General features: G+C 43.5%; 1 protein-coding gene across 8 annotated transcripts in view; it reads left to right on the top strand.

The window, feature by feature from the left end:
• RIPOR2 (RHO family interacting cell polarization regulator 2) overlaps positions 1-17,593 on the top strand; it is a 1,323,029-nt gene that overhangs the window by 1,002,467 nt on the left and 302,969 nt on the right. For all 8 annotated transcript variants that reach the window (XM_069613633.1, XM_069613632.1, XM_069613630.1 and 5 more), the window contains exon 9: positions 8,592-8,635. In XM_069613633.1, coding sequence (XP_069469734.1) covers positions 8,592-8,635 — 44 coding nt within the window. The remainder of the gene's footprint in view (positions 1-8,591; positions 8,636-17,593) is intronic.

Here is a 17,593-nt window from a genome sequence, read left to right as displayed (position 1 = left end):
CCGCTGTGATGGAGAAGGCACGCCCTCCCATTCGCGAACACCGAAAAGGGGGCAGAGATAATAGACCTGCTGAAGCTGAGCGCAATGAGCGGTTAGGGATGTAACGCTCAAATTTAGCACAACGGTACTCTGCCCCAAGGCCATGCAGGGCCCGCTGATCAATGCAAAGCGCCTTGAATTGGACTTTTTGTGCCACCAGAAGCCAGTGGAGAGAACGGAGTACTGGGCATATGTGGGCCCCATAAGGAGACCCAGTTGCCAGCCTAGCTGCCAGACTCTGGAGGCGCTGCAATCTGCTAATCAGCCCCTTAGGCTGTGCAGGTACAGGGAGTTACAATAATCCAACCTGCTCAAAATCATTGTGAAACTACAGGTGGACACAGCAGGGATGGAATCAGGTGGAGCACCTTCCTAAGGATTTCCAACTGGAAGTGCCCCTGCTGGCATACCGAGGAGACTTTGGGGCCCAGAGACAGATTGGCTGACATAATGACGCCAAGACTTTTTACATTAGTAGAAGGTGCCGGGAGGGGGCCCAAAGAGGAAAGCCAAAAGAGGAGATACACAGTGAAGGGTTGGGGGGTGGGGGAACCTACCACCAATACCTCTGTTTTGTCCCCATTCAATTTCAGCCAGTTCTGCCGCATCCATTGACCCACGGCAGTCAGGCACTTATGCAGGCATTCAGACACCTCAGCCTGAACCAGATCAAGGCGGATCAGTAACTGTGTATCGTCTGCATACGAGTAGCACCTGATGCCGTAAGAACGGATGAGGCAAATCAGCAGAAAAATGTAGATGTTAAAGAGAATGGGGGACAAAGCAGAACCCTGAGGTTCACAAACTACACAAACTAATCTAAATCAAATGTATTGCTCGTTGTTGGCTGGTGTTCTCACTTTCACTCGATTCAATTGACATCTCTTGAGATTAAAGTTTTAGCACTGTTCAGACCCTTAACATCCAGGAGGTTCTTGACTGAATATATGTAGTAATGCATAGACGAGCAGATTTAGATAAGTACAAGCAATAGTGGCTAGTGCAAAAGACGTCATGTGCCCCAGTCTACAGAATGAGTAACAAAATCCCCCGGGCATAAAAAGAAAGGAAAGACTCTGGAGAATGTATTTACCCAAAAGTTCATTGGGCAGCTTTTGAACCACAATCAGCTTGCTCTGAATAGAGATCCGTCGCCATTTTGCCTCAAATTTAACTCTGGCAAAAATTGAAAAACAAACTAATTACATAAATGAATCGATTCACTGAAGAAAAAAAAAATGATTTCTTAAAAAAAGAGAAGATTCCTACCAAAACAAAGTGGTTCTTAATAAAATATCACAACTTTGCTACAAAGACTAATCATTTTACTGAAAAAGAACTGTTCACTATTCTCAAGTTTCAATCCCCTATAAAATACTCTCTAGTTTGATGTATGGTAAAATGGCAAATTAATTGGATTTTCAAACAGATTAGCCATTTTCTATTTAAGTGATTTTTTTTGCCAAACCCTAGAAAATGAGAGTAGGCCAGCAGTCCAGCCCATCTCTCTGCAACATATGCTAGGAATTCTGCTAACTAGTAATGTTGCCACGTTGAATGATGACCAGAAACCTATCCTCACACATCTAACATCCTTTAAATGTGGGTCAGTGGCTAGTCTGGCTGGCAAACCCAATGAAGGTCCAGCTAAACCAATCCTTAAATTCATAGCGAGCCAACCAAGAGGAGGTAAACAATTGCTTTGGTGTAAATTTCAAATGGGCCTGAGCAAGAGGCTGGTCGCAACTCCCTAGCGTCGGCTGAGATCTATTCCCATTATCAAGATGCTCCAGCACTGGATACCGTGATTTTTACTAATCTACAGACAGCGCAAGCCTAATTTACAAAGTGCTTTTAAATTGGATTTTCAATTGATTCTTCCATTGAGAAACGCTTTTGTAAATCAGGCCCGGGTTGTTTTTGCTTTAGTTACTAATAACTAATTAATAGATGCAATGGATGTTTTAATGGAGTTCTTGCCGGTGGAGCGGAGCCCCATGAGTCGGGCAAAAGATGAGAGAATTGTTGATTCTGAGGCTGCCTGTACCCACTGAGCTCTTGCCACAAGCGGTACAAACTGTTGGTGTACAACATGAGATGCATCATTTAGCTGAGTCCACCGATGCAAAACAAATTAACAATCTAATTGTGGTGGGCCATGGCAAAAGCTTGGAGTGCTGGGGACGTTGTGATAGTCAACTCCACATCACAAGACTAACAGTGCAATTATCGCGGAAGGAAATCAGGGATTCACTGAGACTTTGTTGTGTTTTAGTTTTGGCTTATAGATAACGGTTTAGCAACCCTAAAATAAGTTAACATAAGGTAAGTGGTCTTGTAAAGTGCCCTCCTGCCAATAAAGTTATCCTCGCTCTCCGTGGCTGTGTAAAAGAAAAATGGGTGGGGGTTGGTCTGTTAGTGGAATAGAGTGAGAGGTAGGTGCAGAAAACTGCGATGGTACAGAATAATAGTAGTGTAGCACTCTTCGATGAGATTTGATGCTTATGCTTATCAAACCACTCTTATGTCAATCACGTGTCAATGTGATAGCGAGAAAAATGACAGATTCCTTTATGGGTTTTAAGTCACATAGCCAATTTGTCTCATAGCGTGCATGAAATGAGTTCCCGCGCAACTTCACTTTAATCAGGTCTTTCTTCTTTGCAGCTAATATACAGACGTTTTTTAAATGAGACTAGTCACTAATTTTGTTACATTCATTGTGCTGCATAATGCCTAATGTTTTCTGAACCTGTCCGTAATGTGAATTGCACTTGAGAATTAGAGAGGTCCAAGGTCACTTAATGTGGTGCAACTTGGCACGGATGCAGTAATGAAAATCACTAGCATGTGGGGGAGCTTTCTAGAAGGTACAGAGAGGTGATCTATGAACAAGTACACCTGGGTCGATAATGGACTTTTGTCCCATCTTTATGAACTGGACATTGGAGGGAAGTACACCTCCCAGCTAAGTATAATCGTGCAGCTGCCATTTCCAGAATATTCCTAGACAGTTTTGTTCATGTCACAAACGCAGCGCCTATAAAGGTGGAGGTCTGGTGGACTGGGCCAGGTCGTTCCAGGATTCTTCTGGTGCTGTTGTGTCAGTCGTCTTGCAACATGATATGTTATGTTATGTTATATGTATTTATACAGCGCACATACTCCCAAGGGCATGTTGACGCTAGACAGTCAAGGTGAGTAAGTGATTCGCAGAATAGAACCTAAAAAAGAAAGGTCTTCAAAGACCGTCGGAAGGCCAAATGGCTCAGAGAGCCCAGGGCAACTGATTCCACGCCCTTGCGGCTACCATGCAAAAGGCACAGCCACCCATCATGACCATCGAGCACGAGGTACAGATAGCAGAAGAGCAGTTTGAGAATGGAGGGGACGAGAGGGAACATAGTGGACACATTTTTCCTGAAGGTACTCAGCTCCTAACTTATAAAAAGCTTGAAGTACCAGGCACATTGATTTAAATAAAATCAGTTTTTCAATCGGGAGCCAGTGCAGCTATCTCAAAAGCGGTGACATTTGTGCTCCAAAAGGGGGATGCAAGATTGCTCTAGCCGCCGCATTCTGGAGCAACTGATTGCAATTTATCAGATGGTGTGGTTGGCCAAAGTACAGTGAATTACAGTAATCGACTGTACTGAGGACAAGTGCAGCTACCACAGGGGCATGAAGATTACAAGGAATAAAAGGTTGGACCTTCCTCATGGTGCGCAACTTGAAATGGCCAGATTTACAAACTGCGCCCACCTGCTCTGACATGGAGAGGGAAGCTGAGAACTTCATCCCCAAATTTCTCACCAAAAGATGTGGAAGAGGAAACTGGCCAAGAGAAACAGGCCAAAACTCAGGAGTCCAAAAGCAAAGTGGACTAGTCGTACCTACCACAAGAACCTCAGTCTTGCTGCCATTGAGTTTTAGTGAATTATTAGTCATCCAGGTGCCCAGATTCTCGAGACAGCTTCTAAGCCGAGAGGCAGTTTCAGGGCGAGATCAAGACGAACCAGGATCTGTTTATCATCCGCGTAAGAATAAAAACTGAAGCCATGTGACAGAATAAGAAGCAAAAGTGGACAAATAAAAATATTAAACAAGATTGGTGACAAAGCGGATCCTTGTGGGACTCTGCAAAACAGTGGGATGGATTGTGAGCAGAAAGGAGGTAAAAAAACAGATTGAGACTGACCAGCAAGGAAGGTGGCGAACCAGCTCAGTACTTGGCCGCCCAGGCCGGCGTTCGACAACCGTGAGATCAGAATCGAATGATCCACTGACAGGTAGAGCAGGAGAGGCGCTCCCACCCGACCCTGATCGACTAAGCGGGTTAGATCGTCTACTGGTTTGGTTCCTCTCGCCGGCCGAGAGCCAGCATGAAATGTATTGAAAAACCTAGAAGTTTCCAAAAAGGATCACAGAAAGGGAGAAACAAGAGCCTCCAAGACCTTCATCAGAGCGTGGAGAAGAGAAATGGGCCAAAAGTGAGCAAGCACACCCAGGTCTAAGGAGGGCTTCTTCAAAAGAGGAAGCACACAGGCATGCTTCAGTGTTTTGGGAATAAACCCCTCTTGAAATGACAGATTCACTGCCGTAGTAATATGTGAAATCAGGTCTCCAGAGATATCTTTTAGCACAGACAGTGGTATGGCATCCGCAGGCGTGGCTGAATTAAGGCTATGAATGGCTGTGGAAATGTCCTGCTCAGAAAAAAACGGGAAGGATAGCCATGAGGCGTTGGGGGCTGATAGTTCAGATGATGACTGAACAGTGACACTCCTGACAGAGTTTTCACTAATATCCTTAAGGATAGATTCAATTTTAAAATGAAAAAAAGAGGAGAGGGAATCACAAAGAGCTTACGAAGATTTAATGGAAGCACAAGCTTTCGTAGCTGTAGAAAGAGATTGGACTAACTCGAAAGTGCTTTGGGCCTATTAACAGCACATTCGGATTTTTTGTCAGCCAGAATTGCCTTTTGGTATGTTGACAGGGTGAAAAAGGCAGCTCCATCAGCCGTCATATAGGTTGCGCGTCATTTCCTGCCGCCAACCAAGTTTTAAGGCGTTTAGCCGAAAAAGACGATAAAGTTGCCTCTAACGTTGCTGCTATCAGAGAATGATTTTGTGAGCCTTGTTTCTCCGAAATCCTGTTATATTTATATGTTGTAATTGGGCACTTCTAAGCAGGCTGTATCACCACCCCGTGTTGCATGTGTTGGTCATTACATTACTATCATCTCTTTCTGTAAAAACAGTTGTCTGGAAGTTAATGGGTTAATTGCAGCACTGCAGCTGATACCTAGCTATAGCCATGTAAAATTTCGTATTATTTAAAAAAAATATCCATTTCGTCCGGTGCAAATATCTGGATGGAAGATATTAATTGATTGCAACTAGCAAACAGCATTATGTTTTTAAAAATAACTTCTTTTTTTTTTTACTTTTGCCTCTTAGGAATTACTTCTTAAAGGGGTTATACAGTTTTTATAAATGTAAAATATGTTGCTCCTTGTTATTTTTTGTCTTCTGCCAATTTACATGCCAAATCACACCACATCTATCTTATTGTTAACATTTAAGTAGTTTTATTACTCACATTGCCCACTATTTTTGTCAACTGCACTACATCCCTTTAACTGGAAGGAAAATCAGATGACGAGTGCAAGTGCAGCGTGCATATCTATTATCCATGAAGAGATGCAAATGTAAATGTGTCTTTACAACAAAAAGTTACTATACATAGTAATCCTGCCCCTCCCGTTTAATTGCAGTGCCAATCATACTACTTACAGTAGTATTAGTACTATGTGTAATGGCAACTTCACTGCTACCACCACCAGCAGTAGCAGTCCTGCTATCAGCAGTAGTGGTAGCATTGCTGCTGCTACCACCAGTACTTCCACTAGTTGATGTAGTAATGATATATATTAGCATTACTACTGCAACTAGTTGTAGTGCCTCTATCAGTACTACTTACAGTATCAGGGTTACTAAAAGAACAATGACTATTACTACTAACAGAAGCAGCAGCAGTATTCGTACTACTAAAAAGATCAGTAGAAGCACTACTACAACTACAAACAGAAGTAACTCTAGTACTACTGGTAGTAATATTAGTACTGGTAGCTGCACTCACTACTACCATTGCAGATACTTGTAGTACTACTGTGATATCACTGTAATAATGGGCACAATGGTAGTGGTACTACTTCTTCTGATACCTGTACTAGTGGTACTACGAATATTAGCTCTAATAGTGTTAGTATTGATAATAGTCGTTGTACTGCTGCCAGTAGTAATAGTACGTCAGCTGTTACTACTAATGGAATCAGAGATAATGCTGATGCTACTACGTATATTGGTGGTTTTAATAGTTCTACTACTGCAATACTTGCACTAGTATTAGTAGTAGAACTATTAAAGTAGTACGAGTAACAGTAATACTATTGTTACTGAAAGGATTACTGCTTGTAGTAACAGTCATATTTCTACTGGTAGTAGTGCTACTTCTGCTTATAGAACAGTAGCATGGCTACTTCTGGTACTATTACCACTGGTAGAGTAAGATATGTAGGTAAGAAATCTTGTAGGTGTACAGTGAACGACAATGCAACCTTTGCTGCTATAATGGGTCTGCAGACTGAACTTCGTCTTCTCCAATAATGTCACTTCCTCTTTAAGGAATTGAAGGCATTTCGCAACATGGAAGATAACCGTGGAAAGAAAAATGCTTACAAAAATGTTGAAAATAAGATAGTTCAGAAACTGCTTTTCACTGGAAATTAGGCAGAAGACAAAACATAAAAATGTAGAAACAATATGTTACATTATTGTAGAATTGTACTAACTCATTTGTGAGCCTTCCGCGACTTCATTTCTAAGCAATACAATAACCTGGCAAACCGATGTGAATTAATGGACTTGTTTGTCTCTTTTATATAGAATATGTAATGACTCGTAGTTACATGTTGCTATTGTTTTGTTTTCTAAAGAGAAGGAAAAGACCTGCATTCATGTGTATTTTTTAGGGGGATGATATATGAAAAGGTGTAATATATAAAAGTCATATAATATAAATAGAGGTGATACCTGCCTATAGAAAAAGCAAAAATGGCTGGCTTTGTCCGTTGTCGTTTCAATAGTCATGAATGCATAGACTTGATAGATGACCTCCGATGATCAATCCACAAGGACGAAGATAACTCTGAATACAATGAAAACCCATTGGCATGTCACCATCTTGTTTTTTGCACTAAGGCCACTTTGATCAATTCTGGGTGAAGGTCTAAAAACAGAAGTGTTTTGTACTGAAGTGCCTAACCTTCAAAGATTCAGATGAGAGGACCATGGAATTGTGAAGCATGATTAAGATGTGATTGTGTTCAAAATTATTGTGTATTGGTGGAAACGTGATGTCTGCACATTGATTCTTTCAATTTTGCTATGTTATGTTTTGTTTGCACTATGCCTGGTGTACCATACAGGTGCTCCCAGTTTCATTGAGCACCTGTGCATAAGGGGGACTTTCGGTTCTTTACAGTGGCAGCATATTGGCAACCCTGTGTTTCAATGTAACATTAACAGTTGTTCTGGGGGGGGGCATGGCTCGCTAGACAGAGCTGACAGGCCCAAGCTAGTGAACGATATTGGAAGGCTTAGGGCCATTGCCAGACTGTAAATCTCCAGAACGGATATGAACACTTCTGGGGCCTAGGAAAACATGTCAGATGCCAATAGGTGTGTTTTTACAAGGGCAATCAGCTTTTTGCATGCCACACACACCGAAAAAAGATTGGTGAGAATAGTGAAGGAATGCTTGCAGTGAGGGTCTTCACTATTTCTATGATCATGCTGCAGGCGTCCACAGAAGCAGCATGATGTGGCTAGAGACCAAGAGCAGATGTTATTTTTTCTGAGGCAGAGAGGTGTGTAGGATTCCTGTGGGACGAGGAGGGAATGCGGGGACTAGGGCAGATGGCAAAAGAAAGACCTGCAGTAGAGGTGCAGGTGACCCTGAATGTAACATGGACAGTTCCTATTGGATTCAGCCAGCGTTCCTGGCCATCTGATTGGATAGCTCCATGTGCCAATAACTTATTTCCACAACATGTGTTCCCAACTATGGCGTATGGAGTGCACCTTAGTACCTAATGACATGATCTAAGCATTTGCTCATTGGCATAAATGGTCTAAAAAGAGTATCGAACCATTGAGTCCCATTTTCTGCTTTTTCTAGTTACTGCCGATTTTAACATTATGGGAACACTGCGACGACTTCGCAAAGATGATTTTATTTTTTTCTGTTCACTTATTTCAGAATGTTGTTGATCAGCCAATATAGATCATTGCAAGTCATAAATCAGCAATGTACGAAAAAAATGAAAAATAAAAATTCCTCACTGGTCAAACTATGCATCTAAAATGTGATCATCTCACAGAAACTGTATGTTTTCGTACATATGGTACTTCACCTCGCTTAACAAATCATCCTTGCCGAAAACTTAACATCTTCATAAAATAAAATCCAACCTTTTTTTCTTACAGGTCTGGCTGGATTTGCGCGTCTTTGCCCAGGCGATCAGTATGAGGTGAGATGCATCTATGTTTTCATCTTTGAATTTTTTTTTAAGGACAATTCACTCTTGACACATGCTACCAAGCCTACACCCAGAGACAGCATAAGGGCCTTTCAACCTTTTCAAAAATAAAGAGACCTCGAGCCTCAGCAACTGCCCCGATGTTGGCAGTCAGCAGTCATGTAACACAGAAATATATTCCTTTCTCTATTTTCTTTCTGGGGCTTAAAATGTGCACTTTTCAGGTCTCACATTACAAAATGCGTTTCCTGGAGCCCTTCCGGCCGTCACCTCCCACAGGATATACAGAAGTGTTATCACTTCATTGCCTTCTAACACTGGATCCTCCACATCTGCCACTTGCTGACAAGAAGGGTGGCAATCTCGTGATAATCAGAGGCTATTAACCTTATCTTTGTCGTCATTGTAATGTACGCACCCCCTGGATGCCTCACACTGTTTTCGCCCTAAGAAGGGGTCCCCCAACCATCATGTTGTAAAGGGGCCCCCCAAACATCATCAGCCAGGCCTGCCTACACCTTTGCATAACCTGCAAGTGATGTCCCTGCCTTTTCTGTATGTAAGTTCTCAATTCTTAATTAAGGAGAACAGACTTACTCATAATCTCCATTGCTCATTCACACCCCACATTTGCCAATTGGAACAGGCATGTAGTTTATGGACACTCGCATTGCTCTGAAGACCACCTGCACATGCGCGAATTCTGGTTGCTTTTGCAGCTGTTACGAGGCTAACAATCGTGCTATAGAAATTCTGCGCTGGGCTGCGAAGAGCAGCCTTAAGCCTTTGGTAAAATTAATAAGGTCATAATGGCAATGCAGAACATGTAGGTTATCATTAACAACATGTTTGATGAGGACATGAAGAAACACATAGTGCATTGATACATCCTATATAAAGCAGAGTCTGGTTAGGGCAGTGGTCTTCAAACGTTGGCCTGGGCCCCCCTGAGCAAAGTTTGGGCAGGCCGGGCCCCCCCAAAAGTGCCAGATGGACAGTATGTAGAAATCGCTATGAACTTTTGCGTGCTGTCACCGCACCCTCCTCCAAGTATAGAACCTGGGCTCTCGCCACCTTAATCCCACCACTATCCCAGTGCTGCCGCCCATCCTGCTCCCACCACAGTCCCATAACACAAGCATACACACATCCATACACATATTTAAATATAAAATAAATTGCCATAAACGTACCTTCTGCAGGGGCCTGCGCGTGGTTGCTAAAATGCCCCGCTCCAGGTTGCACTGCCTGTATGTGCGAGAAGGCGCAGGAGCACCCCCATGCACATACATACATGCAGTGCCCCAGCCAGTATTTCCAATGAGCTATGCAAGGCTGGCGAAGCAAAACACCCCCAGCGTTGCATGGCTCAGTGATCATGTGCGGCTGGGGAACTGAACTGTCAAAGGCAAACAGTGTTTCCCTTTGACAGTTAAGCCAGCCCAGGAGCACTCCCTCAGCTGGGAAAAGCAGCTATGGGAGTGCTCAGTGTTTCACTGGGCTGGCTCCTCGGCTCCTCCATAATGGTTGAGGTGGCCAGTGGGTGGACGCCCTCTCACCCATTATGGATGATCCGGCAGGCTTGGACTGGCCTATAGGGCAATAAGGCGATGACTGTACCAAAAATGCAAAATGCTAGTGTAGGCCAGTCAAAATGGGCCACTTTTTTGGCCAATGTGGGCCAGTTTGAGGAGTTACTTCACTATGCAGCTAGTAGTTTTGACCATTATTGCTGAATAAATATTCTTTAAATATCACAATTTGTTTACATTTGAACAAAAAACAACCCCTTGGGTACTATTCAAACAGTCTGTGACTAAAGGACTGAATATCCATTTGCAACTGCTGGCCATTTTTTCATTGGTGCCTAAGAGCATTTTATGGTCCAGTCTGACCAAGTGAGCTGCCCCTTCCCATTTCCTCCAATCGAAAAAAAAAAAAATATATATATATATATTTTTTACATTTTATACTGGACTCTCGCACCCCCCATGGGATGCGGCAGCGCCCCCCTGGGGGAGCGCGCCCCACAGTTTGTAGACCTCTGGGTTAGGGTATAAAATTGCCCTCGGCACTAATGAAACAATGAACCACAGTTGAAAATCCCAACTAATTTGTTTTGTGACAGATTGTTTGTGTAGTACCTAAGGGGGAGTTTTTTGGTAGGATCTGTTGCAAATTGTATATTTTATATAATACCAGCAATATTACCCATTCTCTGAATGGGTTCTGTGGACAGACATGACAACACTCATCAATTGTTGAAAATCAATGATCATGTGGGTTGCTGTTCTGATTCACTTATCGCTTGATGTGCGTTGCACTCTGAAGTAAACTGCACTGAGAATGGGTGTGTGTGGCTGTCTGACATACCGCCGAGCAGGCATTGGGGGAGGCAAGAGTTGGTGTGCTGCTGCATACTGGGATCTACTGTACTCTCTCCCCACATGTTGCCTCACCCTGACGTGGTTCAGTTCATTGTGGTGTATTGCAGTGCAAATGTCCCAGTAACCATGCATGCTAGGGTTGAGGACTGGTCCTTCTATGACCACATTGATGTTTTACCGATTTCAGGCAACCATCTCATGTGTGAAGGTGCTGCAATCCGGGGAACGGGTGGGGTGTCCAAATGTTATGTAGCCAGTAATGCCCAGAGGGTCCTAACAAGTAACTATGCAAAATCTGCGGCAGATTGGTGAAACTGTGGAATTGTATATGGAACAGCACTTCGCCAAGCCACAGACAAATTTAGAGTTTTGCTGGAATCCAGGGAAAGGGATGGGGTGTGCCAATGTCATGTAGCCAGTAATGTCCGGAGGGACCTAACAGGTTATGCAAAATCTGATGCAGATTTGTGAAACAATGTGGAATTGTATAAGGAACAATGCTTCGCCAAACTGCAAACCCACACATTTTGACTTTTGCTGAAATCCAGGGAACAGGGTAGAGTGTCCAAATGTCATGTAGCCAGTATTGTCCGGAGGGTCCTAACAGATAACTATGCAAAATTCAGTGCAGATTGGTGAAGCAGTGTGGAATTGTATAAGGGACAACGCTTCGCCAAGCCACAGACCCTGCCACAAACCCACACATTTTCACTTTTATAAATATAGATAGATAGATGTGTTGAGTAACACTTGTCAAAACTATTAGCTGCATTGTGAAGTAAGTAAAAAAACATACTCACTTTGACCACACAAAAAACGGGCCCACGTTAGCATGTTGTACCTGCAATTCAGTAATTGCCCTATTGCCCTACAGGGAGAGTCCGATCCTGATGTAAACATCTTCTACAGGCGAGATGTAAACTTCTTCTATGTGGAGTTGTTCAGATTTTCATAGCTAGTGATCAACCACATGCGACTCTTCCTCAGTCCTACATAAGACATGTATATTTCGTTTGAGAAGCTTAATCACAAAGCATTGTGGGCGTTGCTTAGTTTACCAGGCCACATACTATACAGTTGCCCTTGCCTAGTAATTGGGGTAGTCATTACCTAATTTTGCACGAGACAGACCATCCACTGATATCCAAGCTGGAAATTGTCTATTTTCCAAATTAATGCTGTGGCTGTCTTGTTCTGGAAAGTTTTAATTATTTTATTTATTGGCTGCGACAGTTTCTTGACTGGCTCCCTGGTCTATCCTGCTAAGTTAGTGTCTTCAGTGACTTTTCACATTTGGAAGATTGAACTTGCTCTGTTCCCTTTCATGCCTATCCTCACTAATAAACTATACAATAGCTCTGTTGTCGTTATTAAAGGGTTTCCCCTCTAAATGTGTTGCCTGACAGCAGATACATTGAAAATGAACAAAGTGTCCATTTTCTCAGTTTGCTGAAAAATATTTTCAGTCAATATTTTAAAGAGATTTGTGTCTTGTTATGCAATTTTACAATCAACGTAAGTAAGTGAACAACTGTTTCAGAGTATTAATAATTAGCCTACTCAGGCAATTTATTCAGAATCTCTAGTCTTTAGACATATATTTTAAATGATTATTGAACTGTATCCTACATACAAATGGATCAATTCATACATAATGCATTACATTACTTTGTACAACATTCATTGCTTATCTGTACTTTTCTTGGTGAAAACTATTTTCAAAAGTAAAATTAAAGCTCGATGTGTTTCGAGATAGTTCTCTCTTCTTCAGGAGCAACAATTATCATTTATCTTCAATTTTCATATTGGGTTACATTTTCTTAGATGCTTGTTCTTTATCAATCACTTTAGTCTCACAATCTTATCATGACAGCAATGTCATTAGTACCCTAGAGAGGATGCTCAGCCAGTCAGGCAGCTCGGAATTCAGGCTTTATTAACTGGTGTAAGCCTGCATTCAGAGCAGTCTGAGAGTTGCACTCCCATCACCGCTGCCGCTTCTGACTTTGCTCCCACCCAACCACTATGCCAATTAGCAGCCACCAGGGTAAAAGATAGGTGCAAAAGCATTTTATAAAATAAAAACCCTGTATTTAGCTCCAGCTGTGTCCAATTCTCTGTAGCAACATCCTGTTCCGGTAGTTCGTTTCCGGTGTTCGTTCCGGCTTCGTAATGAACTCCTAAAATGGACTTCCTGAATCTAGATGGGGCGATGTAAAATTCGTCATGGCCTAAGGTAAGGCTTTTTAATTTTTGTTTCTTTTGTTTTTAAACTGCATTAGAACACACGTTTTTCACTCCTGGGTGCTAATGGTGATAAGAATCAGCAGGATGGTCAGCCCTTGTAGGTAACATCACCATGGCAGCTGTTGAATCTGTTAGCCGCACGCAATGGCTGCCCATTGTTCTACTTTGGAAAGTGACAGTTGTTTAGAGATATGTCTGCTTGAGGTTGGACCTGCCTCAGGGTCTTATACTTTTAATAGATATCCTTTAATTGCCCACTTTATTGGTGGCTGTGTATGATTGAAACATTAGTGGGGACGAAGGTGGCAGAGGAGGAAGGCCCCCAGAGAGTAGCAGAGCACTTACCAGTCTCTGAGGAAGGATGTCGTCGGCTGCGTAATGGCAGTGGTGCGTCTGTCCAGCATTTTAGGGAACCGAAGCCTGTGTCGGGGCTGATGTGGATAGTCGCTGTCTGTTCTGGGTCCAGATGAAGGTTGTTTTGGCTGCAGTGAACTGACATCGCCAGTGAGGTGATCGTGGTCGGGAGGGCAGTGCTGGGCCGGTGCATAGAGGCTGGCAGCTTAGCAGTCTGTGGGGGCTGTGCCTGTATGCACTTTGTGACTGTTTCATGCTGTGGAGGCAGGCCGGCCGTGCCAACGTGTTGTCTATGCGCATATCGTGCCTCCTCAATAGCAGGCTTGTCCATAGCGGACACAGTGTTGTCGGCTGTACGCTGCGCCACCTAATGTTCAGGCAGTATCCTGCTAGGAAGGCCCAGTGCAAAGTGGACATTGTGTTGTTTGTTGCATGCCACGCCACCTAAAGGTCAGGCAGCAAACTTTAAGAAGGTGTGCCACATAAGGCCAAGTAGGCCAAAAGCAGACATTGGGGTGAAATTACAGACACTGTGCCACCTTAAGGTCAGGCAACGTTTAAGGCGCTGGATCCTGTGTTTGCGGTGCATTAAAGTTGGAAATGTGAACTTGCCATCAGGGATATTTAAGGTGGCAGACATTATAGGTGGCAGTGGGAAATTATTCCTGCCAGCTACATTACAGTGACAGTGGGAAATCGTCCTGCCAGGGACATTTAGGTGACAGTGGGAAATCGTCCTGCCAGGGACATTTAGGTTGGCATCCTGCCAGGGACATTAAAGTGGCAGCGGGAATTTGTTCCCTCCAGGGACATTTTAGGTGGCAGTGGGAAATTGTCCTGCCAGGGACATTTTAGGTGACAGTGGGAAATCGTCCTGCTAGGGACATTTAGGTTGGCATCCTGCCAGGGACAGTAAGGTGGCAGTGGGAATTTGTTCCCTGCAGGGACATTTTAGGTGGCAGTGGGAAATTGTCTTGCCATAGACATTTAGGTTGGCATCCTGCCAGGGACATTTAGGGCGGCACTGGGAATTCGATCCTGCCAGGGACATCCTTCTTCCTCATACTTGTGACTTTTGTTTATTTTCTTCTATTTTAAGGTTATCAAGTCTTGCCATGCAGAATTTAGACCCCATATTTTTGACTACCCCTGTTGAGCCGCCAGTTCTGTGGGAGGACTGGAAAGGTCTTTTTAAGTTCTATTTTATGGCATTTAGTTTAACGAGATTCTCTGATGAAAGAACATTTTCAACTCGTGTGTGGGCAAAAGCGGTTAGAGTGATACAAAAGTTACCGATGTACAAGGAGTTGAAAGGGAAGAAGGTAGGGGGGAACTGGGATGGTTTGTACGGAAAGGCAATGAGGAAATTGAAAGCACAATATGGCAAGCAAGTGAGTGTGGTGTTGGAGAGATACACATTTTTTTCAAGGAAACAAGGGGTTGGTGAATTGGTGGATTCATTTGTGGCTGATTTGAGGGGGCTGTTAGCGTCATGTAAATTTACCTGGATGGAGGACGAGTAGTTCTGTGATCAGTTAATGATGCACACATCCAATCCGAAGATTCAGGAATGGTTCATGCAAGCGAAGAATCCTCCTTTGCAGGAGTCATTGACCATTGCCCAGGGTATGGAGTTAAAAGCAAGCGCTTGAAAGAAGTGAATGCAAAAAGCAAGGAGAGTGTGCAGCTGGTGAGAGATAATGGGAGTGATAAAAACATTGTCGGGGAGGAGTCAATGTTGTGTGTGGTAAAGAGGTATAACAGGGTGGTGGGAAGCAGTCAAGTACCCCAATACGTTTTGTGTAAGGGGCAATGTCTGAGTTGTGGTTTTGAGAAGCATGCGATGAATCCCAAAGAGTGTCCTGCAATGAGAGTGTGCAGGAAGTGCAGAAGAATGAGGAATTTCACCAGATTGTGTAAGTTGAACAAAGTGTCGGAAGCTGAATCAAGTGTTAAGTATGTTGTGGGTGAGGATGAATATGGTGAATATGTTCCTCCTGAGGTGGAAATTGTGGTGGCAGGTTGGACAGTTAAAGCCATTAGCAGAGTCTGGGTCACCTTACACCATTATTTCAGAGGAGAATCTAGGGTGATAAGAGTCATACATTGCACATATCTGACATTCAGCCTAAAGCATATGGGTTTGGTAGGATTGACATCCAGGGCTTTGTTTGGAATAACATTGCTTATGGTACCAAACATATTCATGCCAAAGTGTACATAGCGGCAAAGGGTGTTTGTCTGCTGGGGTGGATGCACTAGGGTTAACTTGGTTAGGGTTAGATCCAGGGAAAGAATTGCAGGTGAGGCTGGTAGGAAAGACTACGTCAGATAAATTCATGGATTAAGTGGGAATAAAATTCTGTGATGTATTCCGCAAATAGATTGGCAGGTTACACGGGTATTGTCACAACATCTAGTTTGAGGCGAATGCTGTTGCGTGCGTGCATAAGGTTAGGAATCTGCCATTGGGGTTGAGAGAAAAAGTGAGAATGGAGGTGTGAGCTTTGAGTGAACAGGGTGTCATAGAACCATTGAATGTAGTAAATGGTTATCCCCTATTGTTGTGACTCAGAGTCCAGATGGCCGATCAGGTTATGTGTTAATTTAAGGGATTTAAATTGTAACATCTTAGTCAATAGACCTCCTTTGCATAGAGTGAATGAGATGTTAACCACCATGGAGGAGGTAGAGTGGTCAAAAAGGAAAACTGTCAATTTGAGGTACACCAGGTATTGTTTTTGGGTCACAGACTGACTAGGAAGTGATTGCAAACGTGCCCAGAGATGGTAGACACCATTTTGAAAATAGGTTCGCCGTCAAGCAAGGATGAAGTGAAGTAATTCCTGGGTTTGATTGATTTTTATGCTACATTTGTGGAAAACCTTTCTGCAGATTTTGCTGTATTAAGAGATCTGTTGAAAATGAGGTTGAAGTTTGTGTGGGGGGTAAGGAAGAGAAGGTGTTCAGGAGGATGAAAGAGGGAGTGGCTAATGCACCCACTTTGCACAGATTCCACCCCATGGCAGAGACAATCATAACATTGGATGCTTCTGGTTGCGGTTTGGGTGTGATTCTTAGCCATTCTAGGAAATGGGTCTGAGTGGTTTTGCATCACATGCTTTGATGGTGACAGAATTAAAAATTTCCACCATTGAGCATGAGAGTTTGGCCTGCTATTTTGATTCAAATTCTTTTAAAACCTATGTGTGGGGAATTCCTTATGTAATAAGGAGGGATCATAAACCATTGGTGTTAGGAAAGATTTCATATTGTAGGTAATTTTCCTTCCATGTGGCAACCCCCAAACGTTTTGCTATTGTTTTACACCCTGGTCTAGACTTTGCCAGAGAAGCGCAGCCTTCCGCCGCACTCCTCTGGGCTTTCGCTCCAATCTTACGGGGAAACTGACATGCCCTTAAAACAGTCAGTACCGGGAAACGTTGTTTTCCGTAGTTCTTTTCTCATGTTGCAGCGTTCGTGCAACATGGCACAAGAGTGCACCGTAACTTACATTACCGCGCTCTTGGGTCTCTAGTCATTCTACAGGCACTAGAAACTCTTGATGGATTTATAACGAACTGTGCAAGTATGTCACGGACGGGACTGGTGGCAGCGATCGTTTCTTTGTGTTTTGAGCTCCCTTTTGCCCTGTTAACCGCGCTTTTCACGTTTGGCCAAAATGGGTGGCCTGGCTTCAAAAATGGCCATGCCACGAGGTTCTTTGTCCTGTCCGCTGACCGTCTTGCCCCTTCACCTTCCCCAGGTCGAGCCAACCCGGGGCCGTCCTTATTTGGGCATGTACTTTCCCACGAAACACAGATGCTTTCGCGGGCTTCTGCATGCCTTGTGTGTGCATACAGGACGTGGGCTGGGATGTCTGGTCCCAATACACATCCTGTGTGCCAGAGAGTCTAGTGTGTCTTGAATGCCTGGGACCACTGTGGTCCGTGATAGGTCC

The sequence above is a fragment of the Ambystoma mexicanum genome, chromosome 5p, assembly GCF_040938575.1.
Source record: "Ambystoma mexicanum isolate Mex_15411 chromosome 5p, UKY_AmexF1_1, whole genome shotgun sequence".
Taxonomy (NCBI): domain Eukaryota; kingdom Metazoa; phylum Chordata; class Amphibia; order Caudata; family Ambystomatidae; genus Ambystoma; species Ambystoma mexicanum.
The sequence above is the reverse complement of the archived record's forward strand: the minus strand, read 5'-3'. Positions and strand labels throughout refer to the sequence as shown.